Below are 22,541 nucleotides of genomic sequence, written 5' to 3'. Positions count from 1 at the left end.
AAACTAAACTAAAAGTTTAGGGGTAACATGAGGGGGAACTTCTTTACTCAGAGAGTGTTAGCTGTGTGGAATGAGCTTCCAGTGGAAGTGGTGGAGGCAGGGTCGATTTTATCATTTAAAAATAAATTGGATAGGTATATGGACGGGAAAGGAATGGAGGGTGTCCCACTTAGGAAACCTGAACGGAAACCTCTGGAGACTTTGCGCCCCACCCAAGGTTTCCGTGCGGTTCCCGGAGGTTGCAGGTAGTGGAAGCAGGTAGGGTGACTGACAAAAACCTCCGGGAACCGCACGGAAACCTTGGGTGGGGCTCAAAGTCTCCAGAGATTTACGTTCAGGTTTCCTAAGTTATGCCCCTGTCCCACTTAAGAAACCTGAACGGAAACCTCTGGAGACCTTCTGTCCCACCTGAGGTTTCCGTGTGGTTCCCGGAGTTTTTTGTCAGTCTCCCTAATGGTCGAAAGTGGTTTCCGCTTCTTCTATGTTCCGGCGATTATTTCAAAAAATTCAAAACCGCCCGCGACTAAAAATAGGTTGCCGTTTTAAAAATCGGTAATTTTTTAGTCGAAGCCGGTTGCAATGCTAGTTGTAGGTGGTTGCCGGAGGTTGCCGGAGGTTGCAGGCAGTGGAAGGAAAGACCAATTTCCAAAGAAAGCATCCTACAGAGTTATGTGGATCTATTACAACTTGTTTTGACAATTGCTCTGCCAAAGAGTTGTAAATGCTACTCAGTACTTTACGCAGACCAGCCTCCACCCCATCAATTCCATGTCTATACCACACAGTGTCGCGTACATAGAAACATAGAAAATAGGTGCAGGAGTAGGCCATTCAGCCCTTCGAGCCTGCACCGCCATTCAATATGATCATGGCTGATCATCCAACTCCGTACGCAAGCATCCAATATCATCAAGGACCATTTAGACCCTGGTCATTCCTTCTTCTCTCCTCTCATGTCAGGCAATAGATAAAAAAAAACCTTGAAAGCACATTTGGTTGTGGAGGCCAAGACATTTGGTATTTTTAAAGAGGGGATTGGTGGTAAGGGCGCCAAAGGTTACAGGAGAAGGCAGGAGAATGGGGTTGAGAGGGAAAGACTGATCAGCCAAAATTGAATGGTGGAGTAGACTTGATGGGCCAAATGGCCTAACTCTGCTCGCATGACATGAACCACCGGATTCAGGAACAGCTTCTTCCCGGCTGTTATCAGACTCTTAAATGGACCTCTCTTAAGCTAAGAGAGACACAAAATGCTGGAATAACTCAGCGGGACAGGCAGCATCTCTGGAGAGAAGGAATGGGTGACGTTTCAGGATGAGAGCCTTCTTCAGACTCTAAGCTAAGGATGTATTCACCATCTCTTCATCAAACATGTTGCAGCTCATCCACTTTATCTTATCTTATGTCCTTTCTCTGCAGCTGTGACACTAATTTCTGCACACCTCTTTCTCCACTACTAGACTAATGTATGAATGACTTTCCTGGATAGCATGCAAAACAATATTAAACCAAAAACAGGAAGTGCTGGAGTAACTCAGCGGGACAGGCAGCATCTCTGGAGAAAAGGAATAGGTGACGTTTCAGGTCGAGACCCTTCTTCAGACTGAGAGTCAGAGGAAACAGGAGCGAGAGATATAGTCGGTACTTAAGATAAATGAATGGAAGATGCTTAAAGCAACATTAATCAAGGAGATGTGGAGCCCACAATGATCCATTGTTGGCTGTGGGGTAGGTGAGAACGAGTTATACAGACAGAGAAACTCAACAGGACAACAGTGAAACTAGTACGATGACTAGGGTGTTAAAGGGATGGAGAGAGAGGGGGTGCAAGGGGTTACTTGAACTTAGAGAAATCAGTGTTCATATCGCTGCCCAAGCAAAATATGAGGTGCTGTTCCTCCAATTTGTACTAGGCCTCACTCTGAGAGTGGAGGAGGCCCGGGACAGAAAGGTCAGTGTGGGAATGGGAAGGGGAGTTGAAGTGTTTGGCAAGCATGGAGATTCCATCCTGGCAGCTGGAAAGAAGGAAAGGGTTAACGTCTGCGTTCTGCCGAGTCCGGGCAACACAAAGGATTTATACATCCCATCGATGCCAGATGTTTCTGATCAAACTACGGCTGCCTGCAGGAAGCAAACTTGTAGACCAGATGGCGTCCCGTACCAGAGGCCTCAGAGAGAGGCAGGAGCAACTGCCCCGTGGAATGTGCCTGAGAGATGGGGCAGGGGGAAGAGAGGCGGTGGTGGGATCATCATCGTGGGGCCCAGTATCCCGGTGACCAGGTCATCGGGGTTAGAACAGGCTTAGTTTTTAGTTTAGTTTAGCGCTACAGCATGGAAACAGGCCCTTCGGCCCACCGAGTCTGTACCAGCCACCCCGCACCTGTCCCACTAAGGAAACCGAACGGAAACCTCTGGAGACTTTGCGCCCCACCCAAGGTTTCCGTGCGGTTCCCGGAGGTTGCAGGTGGCTGCCGGAGGTTGCAGGTAGTGGAAGCAGGTAGGGAGACTGACAAAAACCTCCGAGAACCGCACGGAAACCTTGGGTGGGGCGCAAAGTCTCCAGAGGTTTCCGTTCAGGTTTCCTAAGTGGGACAGGGGCATTACACTATCCTACACACACTAGGGACAATTTACATTTATACCAAGCCAGTTAAACCTACAAACCTGTATGTCTTTTAAGTGTGGGAGGAAACCGAAAATCTTGGAGAAAGTCTACGCAGGTCACGTGGAGAACGTACAGTAAGTATCCGTTGTCAGGATCGAACCCGGGTCTCTGGCGCTGTAAGGCAGCAACTCTACCGCTGCGCCACCGTGCCGCACGGCTGCAGATATCCACGCATCACCCAGAGGGATCCCAGACCATGCGCTCACCGACATCTCGAACTGCCACACACACACTAAACATTATTCACTTTATCCCGTATCTGTACACTGTGGATGGCTCGATTGTAATCACGTATTGTCGTTCCGCTGGCTGGATAGCACGCAACAAAAGCTTTTCAATGTACCTCGGTACACGTGACAATAAACTAAACTGAACTGAGACTGAACTGAAAGGGCCTGTTGCTGTGTTCTACTGTTCCATGTATTTTGTAGTACCCCAGGCTATACAGTTTGCACAGACTGATACCACAGCCACATGATTGCCAGCGCAGTTGCCTCTACATGGAAGCATAACACTATCCTACACACACTAGGGACAATTTACATTTATACCAAGCCAGTTAAACCTACAAACCTGTATGTCTTTGGAGTGTGGGAGGAAACCGAAAATCTTGGAGAAAGCCTACGCAGGTCACGTGGAGAACGTACAGTAAGTATCCGTTGTCAGGATCGAACCCGGGTCTCTGGCGCTGTAAGGTAGCAAAATCTACCGCTGCGCCACCGTGCCACCGGGACGACAGATGGCACAATGGGCTAAGTGTTCGGCTGGCAACCGGAAGGTAGCCGGTTCGAATCCCGCTTGGAGTGCATACTGTCGTTGTGTGCTTGGGCAAGACACTTCACCCACCTTTGCCTGTGTGTGAATGTGTGTGAATGTGTGTGAGTGATTGGTGGTGGTCGGAAGGGCCGTAGGCGCAGATTGGCAGCCACGCTTCCGTCAGTCTGCCCCAGGGCAGCTGTGGCTACAGAAGTAGCTTACCACCACCGAGTGTGACTGAGGAGTGAATAAATAATGCGATGTAAAGCGCTTTGAGTATTAGAAAGTCGCTATATAAATCCCATCCATTATTATTATTATTAACCTGGGTACACTTATATCCCAGACTGTGGCTTGACAACTCCACCATAGGGAGAAAATACTTGGCATGCTGGTGAAGACATGATCATGAGCACTATGATGATCTATAAGCTGGGGGATGCTCCTGACTTTGGAGTTACAATCTCTCATCTAGTGTGAGAGAGACCCAGGCCTATAGATGTTGAAACAAGGCAAACTGCAGATGCTGGTTTATACCAATGACAGGCACAAAGTGTTTATTTTAGTTTATAGATACAGCGCGGAAACAGGCCCTTCGGCCCTCCGAGTCCGCGCACACCAGCAATCCCTGCACACTAACACTATCCTACACACTAGGGATGATTTATATCACCTGTACATCGTTGGTGTGTGGGAGGAAACCCACGCGGAGAATGCACAAACTCCGTACAGACAGCACCCGTAGTCAGGATCGAACCCAGGTCCCTGGGGATGTGAGGCAGCAACTCTACCGCTGCGCCATCGTGCCACAGTGCTGGAATAACTCATCGGGTCAGGCAGCATCTCTGGATAGAACGGATGGATAACTTTACTGGTCGGGACCCTTCTTCAGACTGATGTTTCCGCTCGGACGCCTTTCTTCAGACTGATGAAGGGTCCCGACATGAAACGTCACCCAGCCGTTTTCTCCTGCAATCTCCTGCACTGACTTCAAGAGTGTGCGTAGGTTGTGTTCAAAGATCCGCTCTATGGTCTTTGGTTGTGTTTGGGAAGAGCTGTCGGAGTAGCCTGGGTGAGTAATTGGGATGTTGCCCACTGCATGCACTGGGCACCAGCAATGGAAGATGGTGGGTGAGGTGCCAACTTAGTGTGTGTAGCCCTCGATGACGTCGCACCTCTTCCACTCTGTAAATGGCTCGATTGTAATCATGTATAGTCATTCCACGGACTGGTTGGCACGCAACAAAAGCATTTCACTGTACCTCGGAACTCATGACAATAAACTACACTAAACATGCAGGGGCATCAGAATCAGAATCGGAATCACACTTTATTCGCCAAGTATGTTTTGAAACATACAAGGAATTTCATTGGCCAGGTCAGTCATACAATTAAAAGCAACAGATCACTCAAAAACACATTTTAACATGAAACATAGAAACATAGAAATTAGGTGCAGGAGTAGGCCATTCGGCCCTTCGAGCCTGCACCGCCATTCAATATGATCATGGATGATCATCCAACTCAGTATCCCGTACCTGCCTTCTCTCCATACCCTCTGATCCCCTTAGCCACAAGGGCCACATCTAACTCCCTCTTAAATATAGCCAATGAACTGGCCTCGACTACCCTCTGTGGCAGAGAGTTCCAGAGATTCACCACTCTCTGTGTGAAAAAAGTTCTTCTCATCTCGGTTTTAAAGGATTTCCCCCTTATCCTTAAGCTGTGACCCCTTGTCCTGGACTTCCCCAACATAGGGAACAATCTTCCTGCATCTAGCCTGTCCAACCCCTTAAGAATTTTGTAAGTTTCTATAAGATCCCCTCTCAATCTCCTAAATTCTAGAGAGTATAAACCAAGTCTATCCAGTCTTTCTTCATAAGACAGTCCTGACATCCCAGGAATCAGTCTGGTGAACCTTCTCTGCACTCCCTCTATGGCAATAATGTCCTTCCTCAGATGAACATCCAACACAGTGACTCCTACACATTCCTCATTGTGATGGAAGGCGAAATAAAGTTCAAGGCCTTCCTTTTGTTCTTCCTCGGTCGGGGGCCTCGAGCCCTCCATTGACGGGACGATCTTCACTCCCGTAGCCGGCGGTGTTCAGGCCCTCCGCGTCGAGGCGTTCAGCTCCCGCATCGGCGGGATGTCAGTTCCCCCGCGCCGGGCGATCGAACCTCACGTTGGGGCTGGACAAACCTTCTGCGGCGTTGGAGCATTCCGACTAGCCTCTCCCGAAACTGCGAGCCCTTGATGGTAAAGTCCACGGTGGGAGCGATCCCAGGCAAGGGATCCGCTCCGATGTTAAGTCCACGCCCCGCGGTGGGGCTCACGACAGTCCGAGGCGGCTCCCAGCTCCAGCGATGGTAGGCCGCAGAGCCCGGAGAATGTGATCCGAAAATCAATCACATCTCTGGGAATGTAAGAACTTGAAAGGAAAAAAAAAAAGTTTCCCCCGATCCCCCCCTACCGCCCACCCCCCACACAAAACAAACCGAAGTACATTAAAACAAACTCTTAACAAACGCTAAAAATAACAAAAGATGAAAAAACGAACAGACTGCCGGCAGGGCTGCCATCTCCCCGGTGCCCCTGGTGGTCTATCACGGAGGGAATATAGGGTGCACTGACATGCCACCCGTCCGCTAGCCATGCCCGTATATAGTCACGTCACTATCCACCAGTTGTTAATTGATTGAATTGAATTGAATGGAATATATTTTATTAGCCAAGTATGTATACATACAAGGAATTTGCCTTGGTGCTTTGCTCGCAAGTAACAACACGATAAACAGTAGACAAGTAACATTATCATTTACACATGTGATAAAGCAAAAGGAGGCTACAGACTTCTGGCTGTTGAGTAGATTCTGTTGCACTTGCAAGTGGGAGAATGTGGCCCATGTCCCCCCCCCCCCCCCCCCCCCCCCCCCCCCCCCCCCCGGCTCTGTAGCTCGTGTGATGACACTTTACACAGTCAGAGTCATGATATAACATGTTCACCCCATGCACAGACATTCCCTTATCAATGCAGAACCATTCGTGTAGTGAAGGAGCTTCGATTACACTGTGTGACCTGTGGCCTATATCTCCCAGGTCTGTGATGGGCTGCACTGCGGGATTGAAACACACTATCTGCTTTGTGACTGAGTCGGCACAGGCTGTATATCTTTCACCATCACATGTACTTACGGCGTACGACCCTTTCTGGCTCCTTCCTATCTTAGAGTTCGGTGGGGGGGGGGGGGGGGGGGCATTGTCCGGGGGCATTGTCCTCTCTGTCTCTGACCGTCATCTTGCTTAGTCCCCCTGCTTGTTCCCTTCTCTGCCGTCCCTCTCATACTAACTTTTCCATGGTGTAGGAGCATCTAAAACTGGAGGGAATAGGTTTAAGACGAGAGGGGAAAGATTTGAAGGGGACCTGATGAGACCAGAGAGCATGTTGCAATGAGTTGTCATTGGAATTGGTAGAGAGTGGTCCTGAGCTACCATCTACTTCGAAGACCCTCGGACTATCTTTCATCAGACGTTACTGGACTTTTACACGACATCATTTACGCGTGGAAACAGGCCCTTTGGCCCACCGAGTCCATGCTGATCACCCATACACTAGCTCTATCCAACACACACTAGGGACAATTTACAGAAGCCAGTTCAACTATAAACCCGCACGTCTTTGGAGTGTGGGGGGGAAACCGGAGCACCCAGGGAAAACACACGCGGTCACGGGGAGAACGTGCAAACTCCGTACAGACAGCAGCCGTGGTCGAGATGGAACCGGGGGTCTCTGGCGCTGTGCGGCTGCAACTCTACCACTACACTACTGTGCTGCAATAACAAGTTTCATTTGTTTAGTCACTAGCACAATTGTATGAGCTAAGGAGATTTTCCCACATTTTCAAACAGCCTCTCACATCAGTCCATGTGAGGAGATATTTGAGTTGTTTTTGTAACTCAGTCCCCTGCAGTTATAAGCCCGCAAGCCAACCCCTTGGTGAAGTGGCACCTTCATTTTAAAACTCTCAGTCTTATCTCCCTCCATGCCTTTCCTCCTCTCCCTTTATCTTTAATATGCTCCAGCTGTACTGCAGTAGTGAATTGAAAGCTGTTCTCATGTAAGCAGGCAGGAGTCTTGGAGATGAGTTAACGTTTTCATTGATCTCGGCAAGAACTGTGTTTGTGGACACACACACACACACTCTCAGACTGGAAGGTAAATAAACCTCTTAAAGCAGGAAGCTGAGTTTCCCCTTCTTATCGATTATTTAGATATGACATCTTGGCAATTAAAAAAAGGAAGTTGTTCCTGAAGTCAAGTAAGACCGAAGAGAATTAAGGGGAGAAAAGTGAGTTTGTTTGGAAAACAATAAGGCAGGAGTAACTGTTTCTCAAATCCAGACATAAGAGGAATAGTGTGAGATATTTTGCTTCAAACAACTCACCTTAGTTAGAAAAGACACAAAGTGCTGGAGTAACTCAGCGGCACGGTGGCGCAGTGGGTAGAGTTGCTGCCTTAATGTCCCTGTCCCACTTAGGAAACCTGAACGGAAACCTCTGGAGACTTTGCGCCCCACCCAAGGTTTCCGTGCAGTTCCCGAAGGTTTTTGTCAGTCTCCCTACCTGCTTCCACTACCTGCAACCTCCGGGAACCACCTGCAACCTCCGGGAACCGCACGGAAACCTTGGGTGGGGCGCAAAGTCTCCAGAGGTTTCCGTTCATGTTTCCTAAGTGGGACAGGGGCATTACAGTGCCAGAGACCCGGGTTCAATCTTGACTTCGGGTGCTGTCTGTATGGAGTTTGAACGTTCTCCCCGTGACCTGCGTGGGTTTTCTCCGGGTGCTCCGATTTCCTACCACACTCCAAAGACGTACAGGTTTGTAGGTTAATTGGCTTGGTGTATGTGTAAATTGTCCCTAGTGTGTGTAGGATAGTGTTAGTGTGCGGGGATCGCTGGTCGACGCGGACTCGGTGGGACAAATGGCCTGTTTTGGCACAGCATCTCTAAACTAAATTAAATTAATTCCTCATGCGCCCCTGCAGGATGGCTGCACACACAAAGCCGCCTCACGTTCTGAACCAACCTGTGGCGAGGATTAGCCACAGTTCACCACTTCTACAATCAGCAACTGTTCAAAACTATCAACGGGTCAGGCAACCTGTGGGAAAAGGGAATGGACGGGTGTCTTTTTGAGTCAGGACCTCTCCACCAGACTCAGGCTGAAGAAGGGTCATGACCCGAATTATTTGCTATTGAGGGAGTGCAGCGTAGGTTTACAAGGTTAATTCCTGGGATGGCGGGACTGTCATATGCTGAGAGAATGGAGCAGCTGGGCTTGTACACTCTGGAGTTTAGAAGGATGAGAAGGGATCTCATTGAAACTATAAGATTGTTAAGGGCTTGGACACGCTAGAGGCAGGAAATATGTTCCCGATGTTGGGGGAGTCCAGAACCAGGGGCCACAGTTTAAGAATAAGGAGTAAGCCATTTAGAACGTAGACGAGGAAACATTTTTTCTCACAGAGAGTGGTGAGTCTGTGGAATTCTCTGCCTCAGAGGGCGGTGGAGGCATGTTCTCTGGATGCTTTCAAGAGAGAGCTAGATTAGGGCTCTTAAAAATAGCTGGAGTCAGGGGATATGGGGAGAAGGCAGGAATGGGGTACTTATTGGGGATGATCAGCCATGACCACATTGAATGGCTGTGCTGGCTCGAAGGGACCGAATGGCCTACTCCTGCACCTATTATCTATTGTCTATTGTCGCCTGTCTATTCCCTCTCCATGTGTCCACTGACCCGCTGAATTCCTCCTGCACCTTGTGTCCTGCTCATGTCAAGATTCCAGCATCTGCAGTTAGTTGTGTGTCTCTGTTTGAGCTATCAAATTGCTTGAGGGCAGAGTCATATTGACTGGTCTCAACAGTTGGACAGATAGTGTAGGGAGGATCTGCAGATGTTGTGTTTACACCGAAGATAGACACAAAATGCTGGAGTAACTCAGCGGGACAGGCAGCATGTCTGGTGAAAAGGAATGGGTGACGTTTTGGGTCGAGACCCATCTTCACACTCGCACTGCCCCACCTCATGTAATCATGGTGTCATGGTCATGACTGCACTCCTTATCTAACCCTTCCTAAAGGATGAAGCATTTATAAACCCCACTGACCCTGTTGTTAATGTAGCACATTGACAGAACTCCGATTCAGATAAGGTTTATTGACATCGATCGCTGGGTTTGCAGTGACTGAATACGACTCAGGGAGTGGTCTCAATCACATAGGGCCTCTGGCTCCTCATACAATCTTGTTGTACAGGTAGCTCATCATACATTAGATTTACATGGTTACAGTTTCATTGCTGAGTGAAGTCTTCATAGATTAAATGTTTGCCCTGGTTTCCGCATGAAGTCTACAATCTGGGGAGGATATAAAGATTTCCCACTGCAGCAAGTAAGAGTTTGATTGGAGCCGGAGTAACTCAGCGGGCAAGGCAACCTCTTTGTAGATAAAGGATGGGTAACGTGTTAGGTCGGGAATCCTCCTCGGAGTTCCTCAAGAGTTTGATTGCTCTAGTCCCAGTGCATATGACAACTAAACACCCATAATTCTTGAATAAAAGACACTTTAAAGCGTTGGAGTAACTCAGCGGGTTAGGCAGCATCCCTGGAGAACATGGATAGGTGATGTTTCGGGTCGGGAACCTTCTTCAGATCCGAAGTGTTACCTATCTATCCATGTTCGCTTCTTCTGCCAGTTTGCACTCCTTTCTGTAGTAGACTTGCTCGCTGGTTCACTGTGAATACAAAACAAATATATTTAAACAGTTTGGCTCAGCTCTGGTGAAGCAGGATGAAATGTGCATCTCTGTACCGCCCACTCCCCTGACATCAGTCTGAAGAAGGGCCTCGACTCGAAACGTCACCCATTCCTTCTCTCCAGAGATGCTGCCTGTCCCGCTGAGTTACTCCAGCATTTTGTATCTATCTTTGATTTAAACCAGCATCTGCAGTTCCTTCCTACACACTTCAATGTTCAGCATTCAGTTTACAAGTGGTTGCCATGACGATGGTACTCACAGTCACTCTTCAGTTGTCCCAGTTCCTGTCTCCAGTCACTCTGCGACATTCGTATTTCACTGAACCGCTTGGCAACTGAAAGAGAAGCCAAGAGTTAGATGTGAACCTGGAAGGTTTCAATGTTCCCTGGGGCTTGCGACCCTACTGATTTTCACTGGAGTGATCCCGTCAGACGGCAATGACCATTTTCCCGATCACCTGCTGGGGTGAGCTGAGGGGGCGCTTTTAAACCAGGCAATGGGCACAGAGAGAACGGTGTCACAGTGGCGCAGCGGTAGAGTTGCTGCATTAAGGGCATGTCCCACTTACGTTCTTTTTTCGGCAACTGCCGGCACCCGTCATAGTCGCAGCAAGTCGCCAAAAATGTTCGGCTGCCTACAGCGACTATGATGGGTGCCAGCAGTCACCGAAAAAAATCGCATAAGTGGGACAGGCCCTTTACAGCACTTGCAGCGCCAGAGACCCGAGTTCAATCCCCACTACGGGTGCTGTCTGTACGGAGTTTGCACGTTCTCCCCGTGACCTGCGCGTGTTTTCTCCAAGATCCTCGGACTCCTCCCACCCTCCAAAGACGCGCAGGTTTGTAGGTTAATTGGCTTCTGTAAGTTGTCCCTCGTGTATCGGATAGAACCAGTGTGCGGGGATCGCTGGCCGGCACAAAGTCGTCGGGCTGAAGGGCCTGTTTCCGCGCTGTATCTCGATAAGGAAAACTAAAGCTAAACGTGGAGAGGAGGTGGAGGGGGTCAGCGATGGCGGTGAACACTTGACAAAGAGCGGGGGGGGGGGGGGGGGGGGGGGGGATCTCACATTCCCTGCCCTCAAAATGGCCGGCTGCAGTTGGGACTGTAAAATGGCAGCAAAACTTGGTTCAATAATGACCAACCCCACTCACCCACTCCATGCCCTGAAGGTGATCAAGAGCAGCATCTTCAGTCAGAGACTGATTGCACCAACGTGCAAAACTGAGAGATATAGGAAGTCTTGTATACAGCTGCTATAAGGTTATATAATGCGCATAAATAACTGCACTTTTTTTCATTCATTGTATTTTAACTGTATTTTAACTTAGTATGAAGTATGGCACTGTAAATTTCCTGGTAAAGAAGGATTATTAAAGGTATAATCAATCAATCAATCAATCAATTAAACCTGCCAACCCTTGCACATGGACACAGTGAGCTGTTTCTATGCATTATGTACTTAACCGGGGGATTGTACTTAGTGTACGTATGGCAATCATCTCAGTATTCTGTATGCAAAAAATAAATCTGTATGCAATAAAAAAATCTGTATTTAAAAAATAAATGTACGTTATAATAAAGGAAGCATTAATTGAACCATTGAAGTGTCTGGCTGCTGTGAACATCACCCACCCTGGTCCTGAACCTATTGGCAGCCTGCAAACCTTCACACAGAAATGAAACCACGCTCTCTCTCTCACTCTACTGCTTTGGAATCTAAACAACTACTGAAATATGTCCGATTTGCACCTCAGAGTGAAGGCAGTGATAAGTCCATAGGTTCATAAGTGATTGCAGCGGAATTAGGCCATTTGCCACATCAAGTCTACTCCGCCATTCAATCATGGCTGATCTATCTCTCCCCCCTAACTCCTGCCTTCTCCCCATTACCCCTGACACCCATACTAATCAATAATCTAGCAATCTCCACCTTAAAAATATCCATTGACTTGGCCTCCACAGCTTTCTGCAGCAATGAATATCTCAGGTACACAAAAATGCTGGAGAAACTCAGCGGGTGCAGCAGTATCTATGCAGCGAAGGAAATAGGCAACGTTTCGGCCCGAAACGTTGCCTATTTCCTTCGCTCCATAGATGCTGCTGCACCCGCTGAGTTTCTCCAGCATTTTTGTGTACCTGAGATTTTTCAGCATCTGCAGTTCCTTCTTAAACACATGAATATCTCAGATTCACGACCCTCGGACTAACAAAATTCCTGCTCATCTCCTTCCTAAAGGTATGTCCTTTTATTTTGAGGCTGTGCCCTCTGGTCCTAGACTAGTGGAATCATCCTCTCCACACCCACTCTCTACAAACTATGCATCACACCATGTTCTAAGCAAGGTCCTTCACTAATGCTCCCACAAGCAAATTAACCAGGTTTCCCCTCAGGCACCCATTGATGTGTGTGGCTGCTGCTAACAGTGTATCCTGATGGTGTGGATCGCAAGGTGGCTCACTGGCCCTGGTACTGGTGTGAAGTATCTGTCCCAGTGTTTGCAAGTCACCACCTACTGTCGTAATTCATCTGGGCAAGCTCCGTCTTGAGGTCTTCCTGGGACTTCTTAAGTTCAATGAACATCTGTGTGACTGAAACCAAAGAAAGCATCAGTTTCATTTCTTTTGACATGCATACATAGAAACATAGAAAATAGGTGCAGGAGTAGGCCATTCAGTTCTTCGAGCCAGCACCGTCGTTCAATATAATCATGGATCATCAAAAATCAGTACCCCGTTCCTGCTTTTCCCCCATATCCCTTGATTCCATTAGGCCTATGAGCTAAACCTTATAGCCCTGTCCCACGGTACGAGTTCATTCCAAGAGTTCTCCTGAGTTTAAAAAAATCAAACTCGTGGTAAGCACGGAGAATCAACGTAGCAGGTACGTCGGAGCTCGGGGACGTCTCTTAGCGCCAACGGCAGGTACTCGGGAAGACTCGCTAACGGCAGGTAAGCACGGGAAGACTCGTGAAGATTTTTTAACATGATGAAAAATGTCCACGAGAGCCCCGAGTACCGATGAGTGGCCATTACTGTAAATCTCCGAGTTCGAATCAGGGCAAACTTGGGAGAGCTCTTGGAATGAACTCGTACCATGGGACAGGGGTTTAACTCTCTCTTGAAAACCTCCAGTGAATTTGCCTCCACTGCCTTCTGTGGCAGCGAATTCCACAGATTCACAACTCTCTGGGTGAAAAAATGTTTCCTCATCTCAGTCCTTAATGGCCTATTGCTTAAACTGTGACCCCTGGTTCAGGACTCCCCCCAACATGGGGAACGTTTTTCCTACATCCACCCTGTCCAATCCCTTAAGAATTGTATATGTTTCAATAAGATTCCCTCCCATCCTTCTAAATTCCAGTGAATATAAGCCCACTCGACCAACTTTCATCAGGAACACATATCACTAGTTAGTGAGGGTCATAGAATCGTACAGTGTGGAAACAGCCCCTTTGGCCCAAACTTACCCACACCGATCAACGTGCCCCATCAATACTGGATCCACCTGCCTGCGTTTGGCCCATATTCCTTTAAACCTGTCTGATCCATGTACCTGTCTAAATGTTTCTTAAATGTTGCGATAGAACCTGCCTCAACTACCTCCTCCAGGAGCTCATTCCATACACCCACCACCCTTTGTGTCAAAAAGCTACCACTCCTATTAAATCTTTACCACCTCACATTAAATATTTCACCCCTCACCTTAAACCTATGCCTTCTGGTTCTTGATTCCCCTATTCTGGTGACGTTTCGGGTTGGAACCCTTCTTTGGTCAGGTTCTTGAAGCCTTCTAGAGTCTGAAGAAGGCTTCCGATTCACAATGTCACCTATTCTTTTCCTGCAGAGATGCTGCCTGACCCGCTGAGTTACTCCAGCATTTTGTGTCTATCTTCAATGGATATATTGGTATACGGGAGTTTTTGAGGATAGCTGTACACTGATGAGTCGGAATTATTCAGCAGCAGAGTTGCTGCCTTACAGCGCCATAGACGGCATCCGTAGTCAGTGTTCGATAGCGTCTGTATGGAGCTTGTACATCCCCCCTGTAACCCACGTGGGTTTTCTCCGGGTGCTGCAGTTTCCTCCTACACTCCAAAGACATATGGGTTGTAGGTTAATTGGCTTTGGTAAAAATGTAAATTGTCCCTAGTGTGTGTAGGATAGCGTTAATGTGCAGGGATAGCTGATCGGCGCGGACTCGGTGGGCCAAATTGCCTGTCTCCGCACTGTATCTCTAAACTAAACTAAAGAACCTTTTCAAAGCCCCTGTGTGTCTCCCCCTCCCCTCCTGACAAAGACACATACGTGAAACTGTGGGCAGTCACTGCAGAGGTCTGTCAGAAAGGCGCAGTTTAAGACCACCCAACAATAATTGTTTGGAATCTCTGCAAATCCCACGAACGTTTGCACAACAGTTGTAAATTGATGTCGAGCTAACATCAGCTAATGCAGAAAGCATGACTTATGTTGAAAATGTTGACTTGAATGTTTTGTATTATATGCATTGTCCCAGCTCCAACAAACCAAACTCTCAGCCCACACTTCACTTGAGACTTTACTTTAGGCTTTAGAGATACAACGTGGAAACAGGCCCTTCGGCCCACCAAGTCCACGTCAACCACTAATCACCCCATACACTAACGCTATCCTACACACACAAGGAGCTCACGGTAGCGCAGTGGTAGAGTTGCTGCCTTACAGTGAATGCAGCGCCAGAGACCTGGGTTTGATCCGTCTACGGGTGCTGTCTGTATGGAGTTTGTACGTTCTCCCCAGCTTTTTGTGTCTATTTTAGTTTAGTTTAATTTGGAGATACAGCGTCCTTTGGCCCACCGGGTCCGCACTGGCCAGCAATCCCCGTATACTAGCACTATCCTACACACTAGGTTTCAAGGTTTCAAGGTCTGTTTATTGTCACATGTACCAATTAAGGTACAGTGAAATTTGAGGGAGAAGGGACAATTTACAATTTTATCAAACTCAATTAATCTACAAACCTGTACATCTTTGTAGTGTGGGAGGAAACTGGAGCGCCTGGAGAAAGCCCACTCAGTCACGGGGAGAACGCACAAACTGGCGCTGTGAGGCAGCAACTTTGCCAACGCGCCCCAGTGCCGCCAAGACGTCTTTTCATTTTGGACATACTTGGTTCTTGGTTTCTTGGTTTCTTGGTCCTCCAAAATATTCCAAATGGAATTTAAACTGGAGGTGGTGGAGGGAGGATTTACACCCATTCATGGGGGGGGGGGGGGGGGGGGTTTACTTCATCCCCACCCTGGAAAAACACCATAAGCATTCACCTTATTCCAACCCCTCATTAGTTTGTATACCTCAATAACCTAACACTTCAGCCTATTAAACTCCAAAGAAAAATGTTCAAGACCAGGTGACATGGTGGTGAACCTTTTCAAGTTCAAGTGTTCAAGTGAGTTTATTGTCATGTGTCCCTGTGTAGGACAATGAAATTCTTGCTTTGCTTAAGCACACAGAAAATAGTAGGCATTTACTACAGAACAGATAAATGTGTCCATATACCATAATATAAATATATACACACATGAATAAATAAAATGGTAAAGTGCAAATAACAGAAAGTGGTTATTAATAATCAGAGTTTTGTCCGAGCCAGGTTTAATAGCCTGATGGCTGTGGGGAAGTAGCTATTCCTGAACCTGGTTGTTGCAGTCTTCAGGCTCCTGTACCTTCTACCTGAAGGTAGCGGGGAGATGAGTGTGTGGCCAGGATGGTGTGGGTCTTTGATGATGCTGCCAGCCTTTTTGAGGCAGCGACTGCGATAAATCCCCTCGATGGAAGGAAGGTCAGAGCCGATGATGGACTGGGCAGTGTTTACTACTTTTTGTAGTCTTTTCCTCTCCAGGGCGCTCAAATTGCCGAACCAAGCCACGATGCAACCGGTCAGCATGCTCTCTACTGTGCACCTGTAGAAGTTAGAGAGAGTCTTCCTTGACAAACCGACTCTCCGTAATCTTCTCAGGAAGTAGAGGCGCTGATGAGCTTCCCCTGTACTAATAACATTTTTCGTGTAGCTGTGTGAACATAACTGCTCACAGTACTTCAAGTGTGGGCTCACCAACGACTTGTACAGCTGTATCGTGATGTCCCAACTTGTGCTCAATACCCTTCTCATTGAAGATAACAAAAGTTATATGGAGAGACTGGTTAGGCTGGGGCTTTTTTTCCCTGGAGTAAAGGAGGCAGAGTATTTATTTATACCATCTATAAATATGAGGAGCATAGATAAGACAAATGGTCACAGTCTTCTCAGGGTTGGCATGGAGTCAAAAACTAGAGGGCATAGGGGAGAGGGTAGGGCTGAAGATATCCTGGTTGGGTTGCTCCTGGGCCTGGCCAAGCTGGCCATCCGCGAGTCATGGCACCAGGCGGTGGAGGCATTTACCCGAGCCGGCTGCCTGCCCCTTTTCCGGGGTAACGTCCGTGCCCGGGTGGGGTTAGAAAGGGAATACGCCCTGTCCACGGGCACCCTGGGGAAGTTCCGGGACCGCTGGGCTCCGCAGGGTGTTGAATGCATCCTCAATAAGGATTGTAACATTGTTGAATAGTACTTTATTAAGGATATTTCTTTGTATTGTATTATGGCGGTGGGCTCTGGCTTGTTTTATTGTAATGTAAATATTATTTTTTAATAATTAAATACATTTTTTGATTAAAGTATTTTCATTGTGCAGAGATGGCTTTGAAAGTAATGGATAGTACTGTTTCTCCTGTTCCCCGGAAAGCAAAGTACTTATGATGTTAAGACAGGAATCCCGCATTGCCAACTGGCTCAAGAATCATGATCTTATGTGGATTATGTGTGAGTTTGAATCAGGAAATGCAATTAAGAACAGGTAGTTGACACAATACTATTGGGAATTTCTATTTTAGTTATGCTGCAGCTAAATAAGACTTGGGTTAGTCTGCATTAGGACTATTGTGTGCAGTTCTGGTCGACTCATTACAGGAAGGATGTGGAGGTTATGAAGAGAGTGTTGAAAAAGTTGACTACGATGTTGTATGGATTTGAGCACATTTGTAGGGAGAGGTTGTTTAGTTTAGTTTAGTTTATTGTCACGTATACCGAGGTACAGTGAAAAGCTTTTGCTGCGTGCTAACCAGTCAGCGGAAAGACAATACATGATTACAATTTGCTATACTTTATATTTAAGAGGGAGTTAGATGTGGCCCTTGTGGCTAAAGGGATCAGGGGGTATGGAGAGAAAGCAGGTACAGGATACTGAGTTGGATGATCAGCCATGATCATATTGAATGGCGGTGCAGGCTCGAAGGGCCGAATGGCCTATTCCTGCACCTATTTTCTATGAATCTATGAATCGAGCCAGTCACAGTGTGCGGATACATGATAAAGAGAATAACATGAATGGTGTTTAGTGCCAGATAAAGCCAGTAAAGTCCAATCAAAGATAGTCGGAGGGTCTCCAGTGAGGGAGATAGTAGTTCAGGACTGCTTTCTAGTTATGGTAGGATGGTTCAGTTGCCTGATAACAGCTGGGAAGAAACTTGGATGGACAAATTTGTTTGTCTTTGTAGGATCTTTAGAGGTTGTGGGATGATCTTACAGAAGTTTATAGTTTAAAATATAGGAGTGAAACGTGGGCAAATGGGATTAGTTTAAGGCGTGGGGGGGAAGGGGGCATGAGAACTAAGGTGGAGGGGAGGGGGGATCATTAGGGGGAAAAAAGGGGAAACTTTGTAACTCGACATCCCTTACATGGCATCTCTTTGAATGCCGACGTATGCAAATCAAAGCATGTGACCGTGGCTTGTCACATGTGACAATTAAAATATCTAGTCTAATCTAAATGGTCCCATCACCACTCACCGTTTACCTTCATCTGCGACATCTCGACCTTCAACTCCGTCTGCATGTTTCTGATCTCTCTGAGCGTCCATGCAACTGAAAAGGAAACAGAGAACTAGTCCTCAGTCCGCCCTCCAAACAGCCCTGCACCTCTCCCCACACCAACATCCTCCACCCCCCCCACACACACACAAATTCATGTTATAGGAGCAGAATTAGGACATTCGGCCCATCAAGATTCTGTTCGACTGTTCTAGATTGGCCAAACTTCCAGATTATTAGTTAGCACGTACCATTACTCCTCTGGGAAACTTGGTCCCGCAGATTATCCTGGGCACTTCTTGCAGCCCAAGGCCGGCCGTTAGCTGGAAATAAGAACACATCAAATCAGACCATCTCCACTTCCTCTAACAATGCACCACGCAGTATTGGAAGAGCTAATATCTTCAGTAAGAGAGAGGTCTAGGGGTCTCTAGACCTCTAGAGATGCTGCTTCAACAATGAAGCAGCATCTCTGGAGCACAGATACTCCAGAGATGCTGCCTGACCCGCTGAGTTACTCCAGCACTTTGTGTCTATCTTCGGTATAAACCAGCATCTGCAGTTCCTTTCTAGACATTGAACCATTGAACTGTGCAAACAAAGACATATCTTTCATAAGTATAACCAAGAGAGGATTGAATCACTGAATCAACAAAATACGGTGTCAGATTCAAAGGACGTTCCTTTAGAAAGGAGATGAGGGGGAACTTCTTTAGTCAGAGGGTGGTGAATCTGTGGAATACACAGATGGCTGTGGAGGCCAAGTCAATGGATATTTTTATGGCAGAAATAGATCGATTCTTGATTAGTGCGGGTGTCAGGGGTTATGGGAAGAAGGCAGGAGAATGGGGTTGAGGGGGCTGGATAGATCAGCCCTGATTGAATGGCGGAGTAGATGTGATGGGGCCAAGTGTCTTGATTCTGCTCCTCTCATTTATGAGCTTATGAATGCAACACACACAGGACGCTTGCTCAGAAAATGACACCAACTCACTCGCATTCTCCATGTGTGCCTGCTCCATGTTTCCGGGCGATGGTGAATCTCGCACTGCTCTGAGCATCTGTGTAACTGCAAGGAAGAAATGTGTCAGTTTAACATACTAGTACGGGTGTCAGAGGTTATGGGGAGAAGGCCGGAGAATGGGGTTAGGAGGGAGAGATAGATCAGCCATGATTGAAAAGTGAAGTGGACATGATGGGCTGAATGGCCTAATTCTACTCCTATCACTTAACATAGAAACATAGAAAATAGGTGCAGGATGAGGCCATTCGGCCCTTCGAGCCAGCACCGCCATTCATTGTGATCATGGCTGATCGTCCCCTATCAATAACCCGTGCCTGCCTTCTCCTCATATCCCTTGACTCCACCAGCCCCTAGAGCTCTATCTAACTCTCTCTTAAATCCATCCAGTGACTTGGCCTCCACTGCCCTCTCTGACCTTATGGCTTGTTCTACCTCAACTACCTCCTCTGGCAGACACAAAAAGCTGGAGTAACTCAGCGGGATAGGCAGCAACTCTGGAGAGAAGGAATGGGTGACGTTTTGGGTCGAGACTCTTCTTCAGATTTCATAAATCTCTTTAAGGTCACCCCTCAGCCTCTAACACTCGAGGGAAACAAGTCCCAGCCTATCCAGCTTTTCCAAACAACTCAAATCCTCTCGACCTGGAAGCACCTTGTAAATCATTTTTGGACTTTCCAATTTAATGACATCCTTCCTGTCGGAGGCTAACCAGAATTGTAGACAATGCTCCAAATGTGGCCTCACTGATGGCTTGTACAGCTTTAAAAAAAACTCCCAACACCTGCACTAAACACCCTGCCCGATAAAGGCAAGCGTGCCAAATGCCTTCTTTACCACCCTACCCATCTGTGTTGGCCACTTTGATGGAACGATGCATTTCGGACAATCTCATCGACAAGACTTTAACAAAGATTTTAACTGAACTCTTTAACAGGAATTTTTCACACTAAACATTCTCAGCAGTTGAGGTAATTCTATCTCAATAGTTTGCGTCTCCCTGTGTGATTATGTAGAAATCCAATATATTTTGGATGGTTTACCGTAACATGTTGAAAGTTTTCCAAACTGCAGCCACGGGACCATTTCAAATGACTCACGTTTTCTGGAATGTAATACTAGCGAGCTCTTTTAGATTTGTGGGCAGTTATACAGAGGAATATGTCCTGGCTGCTCTCTCTGCCCTGTCTAAAGCTGGCCTCCATTACTTCTCTGGGACCCATCTTGATGTGATATTCTGTGGACCTAAGGAACTGCAGATGCTGGTTTACAAAAAAAGACACAAAGTGTTGGAGTGAATCAGCAGGCCAGGCAGCATTCCTGGAATGAATGAATGTATGAATACTTTATTGTCACATGTGACAAGTCACAGTGAAATTCTTTTCTTGCATAGCCAAGGTATGCAAATAGTCACTACATAAAGGGCACTGACTAAAGGGCCTGTCCCACTTGGCTGTCTTTCGCGCGCCATTTACGCGACCTGCTAGCGTGTGGGTAGTGCGGGGACGGGCGCATGGAGTGGTGCGGAGGAGTGCGGAGTGGCGTGGAGGAGTGTGGACTTCGTCCTGAACGAAATCTTTGCGCGCCATCGGCCTGTCCCGCAAGTGACGGCCCAAGTGGGACTGGCCCTTAAGTTACAGAGTATCCCGTGCCAGGTCTTCCTTTGTCCCCCCCCCCCCCCCCACGCCGGGTCCACATCTTGTAATGATGTACAACACGCTCATTTTGAAAATATTTTGAGAGCTGTTGTCATGACTTACAATTCTCCTTCATCTGTGAGAGCTGCATCCTCAGTCCAGTTTGGGAGTGGTTTATTTCACCGATGATCTGCGAAACTAAAATTAATAACCAACATCATCAGGCAAGAACAGTATATCTAGTCGATAACTCTGCTTTAGTTTTCGTTTCAGTTCTAATTTTCGAGAAGCGGCGCAGAAACAGGCCTACCGAGTGCGTGCCGACCAGCGATCCCCCCACACTTACACTATCCGACACACACTAGGGACAATTTACAATTTTACAGAAGCCAATTAACCTACAAACCTGTATGTTTTTGGAATGTGGAGGAAACCGGAGCACCCAGAGAAAACCTACGGTCACGGAGAGAACGTACAAACTTCATACACACTCAACCCATAGTTAGGATCGAACCCAGGTTTCTGGCACTGTAAGGCTGGAACTCTACGCCTGTTTCCATGTTGTATTTCTAAACTAAACTAAATTGTAAGACGAGGGCTGGGATGGTCTTGGCAGCAATAAGATAACAAGCACCAGGGAAGAGTAACACAAAACACAGCAGTGGAATCTAGAATCACAGGACTTTGGTTTAAGAAGAAAGGGGAAAGACTTAATAGGAACCTGAGGGGCAACTGTTCATACAGAGGTTGGTGGGTCTATGGAACGAGCTGTCAGAGGAGTTGGTTGAGCCAGATATTATGTATGACAGTGTATAAAAGAGATTTTTGGATAAGTACATGGATAGGAAATGTTTAGAGAGATAAGGGCCCAACAGGGGCCGGTGGATGGGGCATGTAGATGGGAGATGTTGGTCAGCATAAAGAAGGTGGGCCGAAGGGCCTGTTTCCATGCTGTTGGACACCAACTCACCATTCACTGGATCCAGACAGCATTCCACCTTGTGCTCAGACTGTGAACTCATCTCGCTGACCATTTCAGTGACTGAAACACAAAATGAAGTTATTCGCGCTGATTCTGACGGAAATGCTTCCATCATTACCATCAACAACTATAACCATGAGATAATATTTGCATCCAGACAATTCCTTAACTTTGATGCAGGTGGACCGTTGACTGATTGATTGATACTTCATTATCACATGTGACATGTCACAGTGGAATTCTTTGTCTTGTGTACCATACACAAGGTATGCAAAGAGTCACCACATAAAGGGCACTGACATAAGTTACACAGTGTTCAATGTAGTCCCCAGTGGTCCCTCTTTGTTCCCGATGGCCCCCCCATGTCAGGTACCTCTTCATTCCCGGCAGCAGAATTAGGACATTCGGCCCATCGAGTCTACTCCGCCATGGCTGATCTACTATTCCCTCACAACCCCATTCTCCCCGTAATCCTTGGTCCCACGGTAATGGGAGCAGGAGCAGGAGCTGGGTACAGTAACGGGCATGTTTGTGCCCAAGAGCAAATCAGGCACCTTCTGTCGGTGAGGCAGCAGTGACGACAGGGGTATGGGAATGCACGGCAGCGTATACATTCAGCATCTGCAGGGCACTTTTTAAACTGCACTTTCTCTGTAACTTTATTGCTATTACGCTGAGTGACACTATATTGTTGGTGGCAATATAGCACTTTGTGGGCATCACGGTGGCGCAGTGGTAAAGATGCTGTCTTACAGCGCCAGAGACACGTGTTTGATCTGGC

At 47.3% G+C, this 22,541-nt stretch overlaps 1 protein-coding gene across 1 annotated transcript in view; it reads right to left on the bottom strand.

Moving 5' to 3' along the window:
• Positions 1–9,618: 9,618 nt before the first annotated feature.
• Positions 9,619–22,541, bottom strand: part of LOC116991864 — a 56,895-nt gene continuing 43,972 nt past the window's right edge. Inside the window, exons 18-25 of the mRNA XM_033050839.1 lie at positions 21,749–21,820; positions 20,902–20,976; positions 19,115–19,189; positions 18,372–18,443; positions 18,100–18,174; positions 12,753–12,827; positions 10,498–10,572; positions 9,619–10,214 (exon numbers count right to left, since the gene is read on the bottom strand). Of these exons, the coding sequence (XP_032906730.1) occupies positions 10,150–10,214; positions 10,498–10,572; positions 12,753–12,827; positions 18,100–18,174; positions 18,372–18,443; positions 19,115–19,189; positions 20,902–20,976; positions 21,749–21,820 (584 nt within the window). The 3' untranslated portion in view covers positions 9,619–10,149. The remainder of the gene's footprint in view (positions 10,215–10,497; positions 10,573–12,752; positions 12,828–18,099; positions 18,175–18,371; positions 18,444–19,114; positions 19,190–20,901; positions 20,977–21,748; positions 21,821–22,541) is intronic.

Source organism: Amblyraja radiata, chromosome 35 (genome assembly GCF_010909765.2).
Source record: "Amblyraja radiata isolate CabotCenter1 chromosome 35, sAmbRad1.1.pri, whole genome shotgun sequence".
NCBI lineage: Eukaryota > Metazoa > Chordata > Chondrichthyes > Rajiformes > Rajidae > Amblyraja > Amblyraja radiata.
The sequence above is the reverse complement of the archived record's forward strand: the minus strand, read 5'-3'. Positions and strand labels throughout refer to the sequence as shown.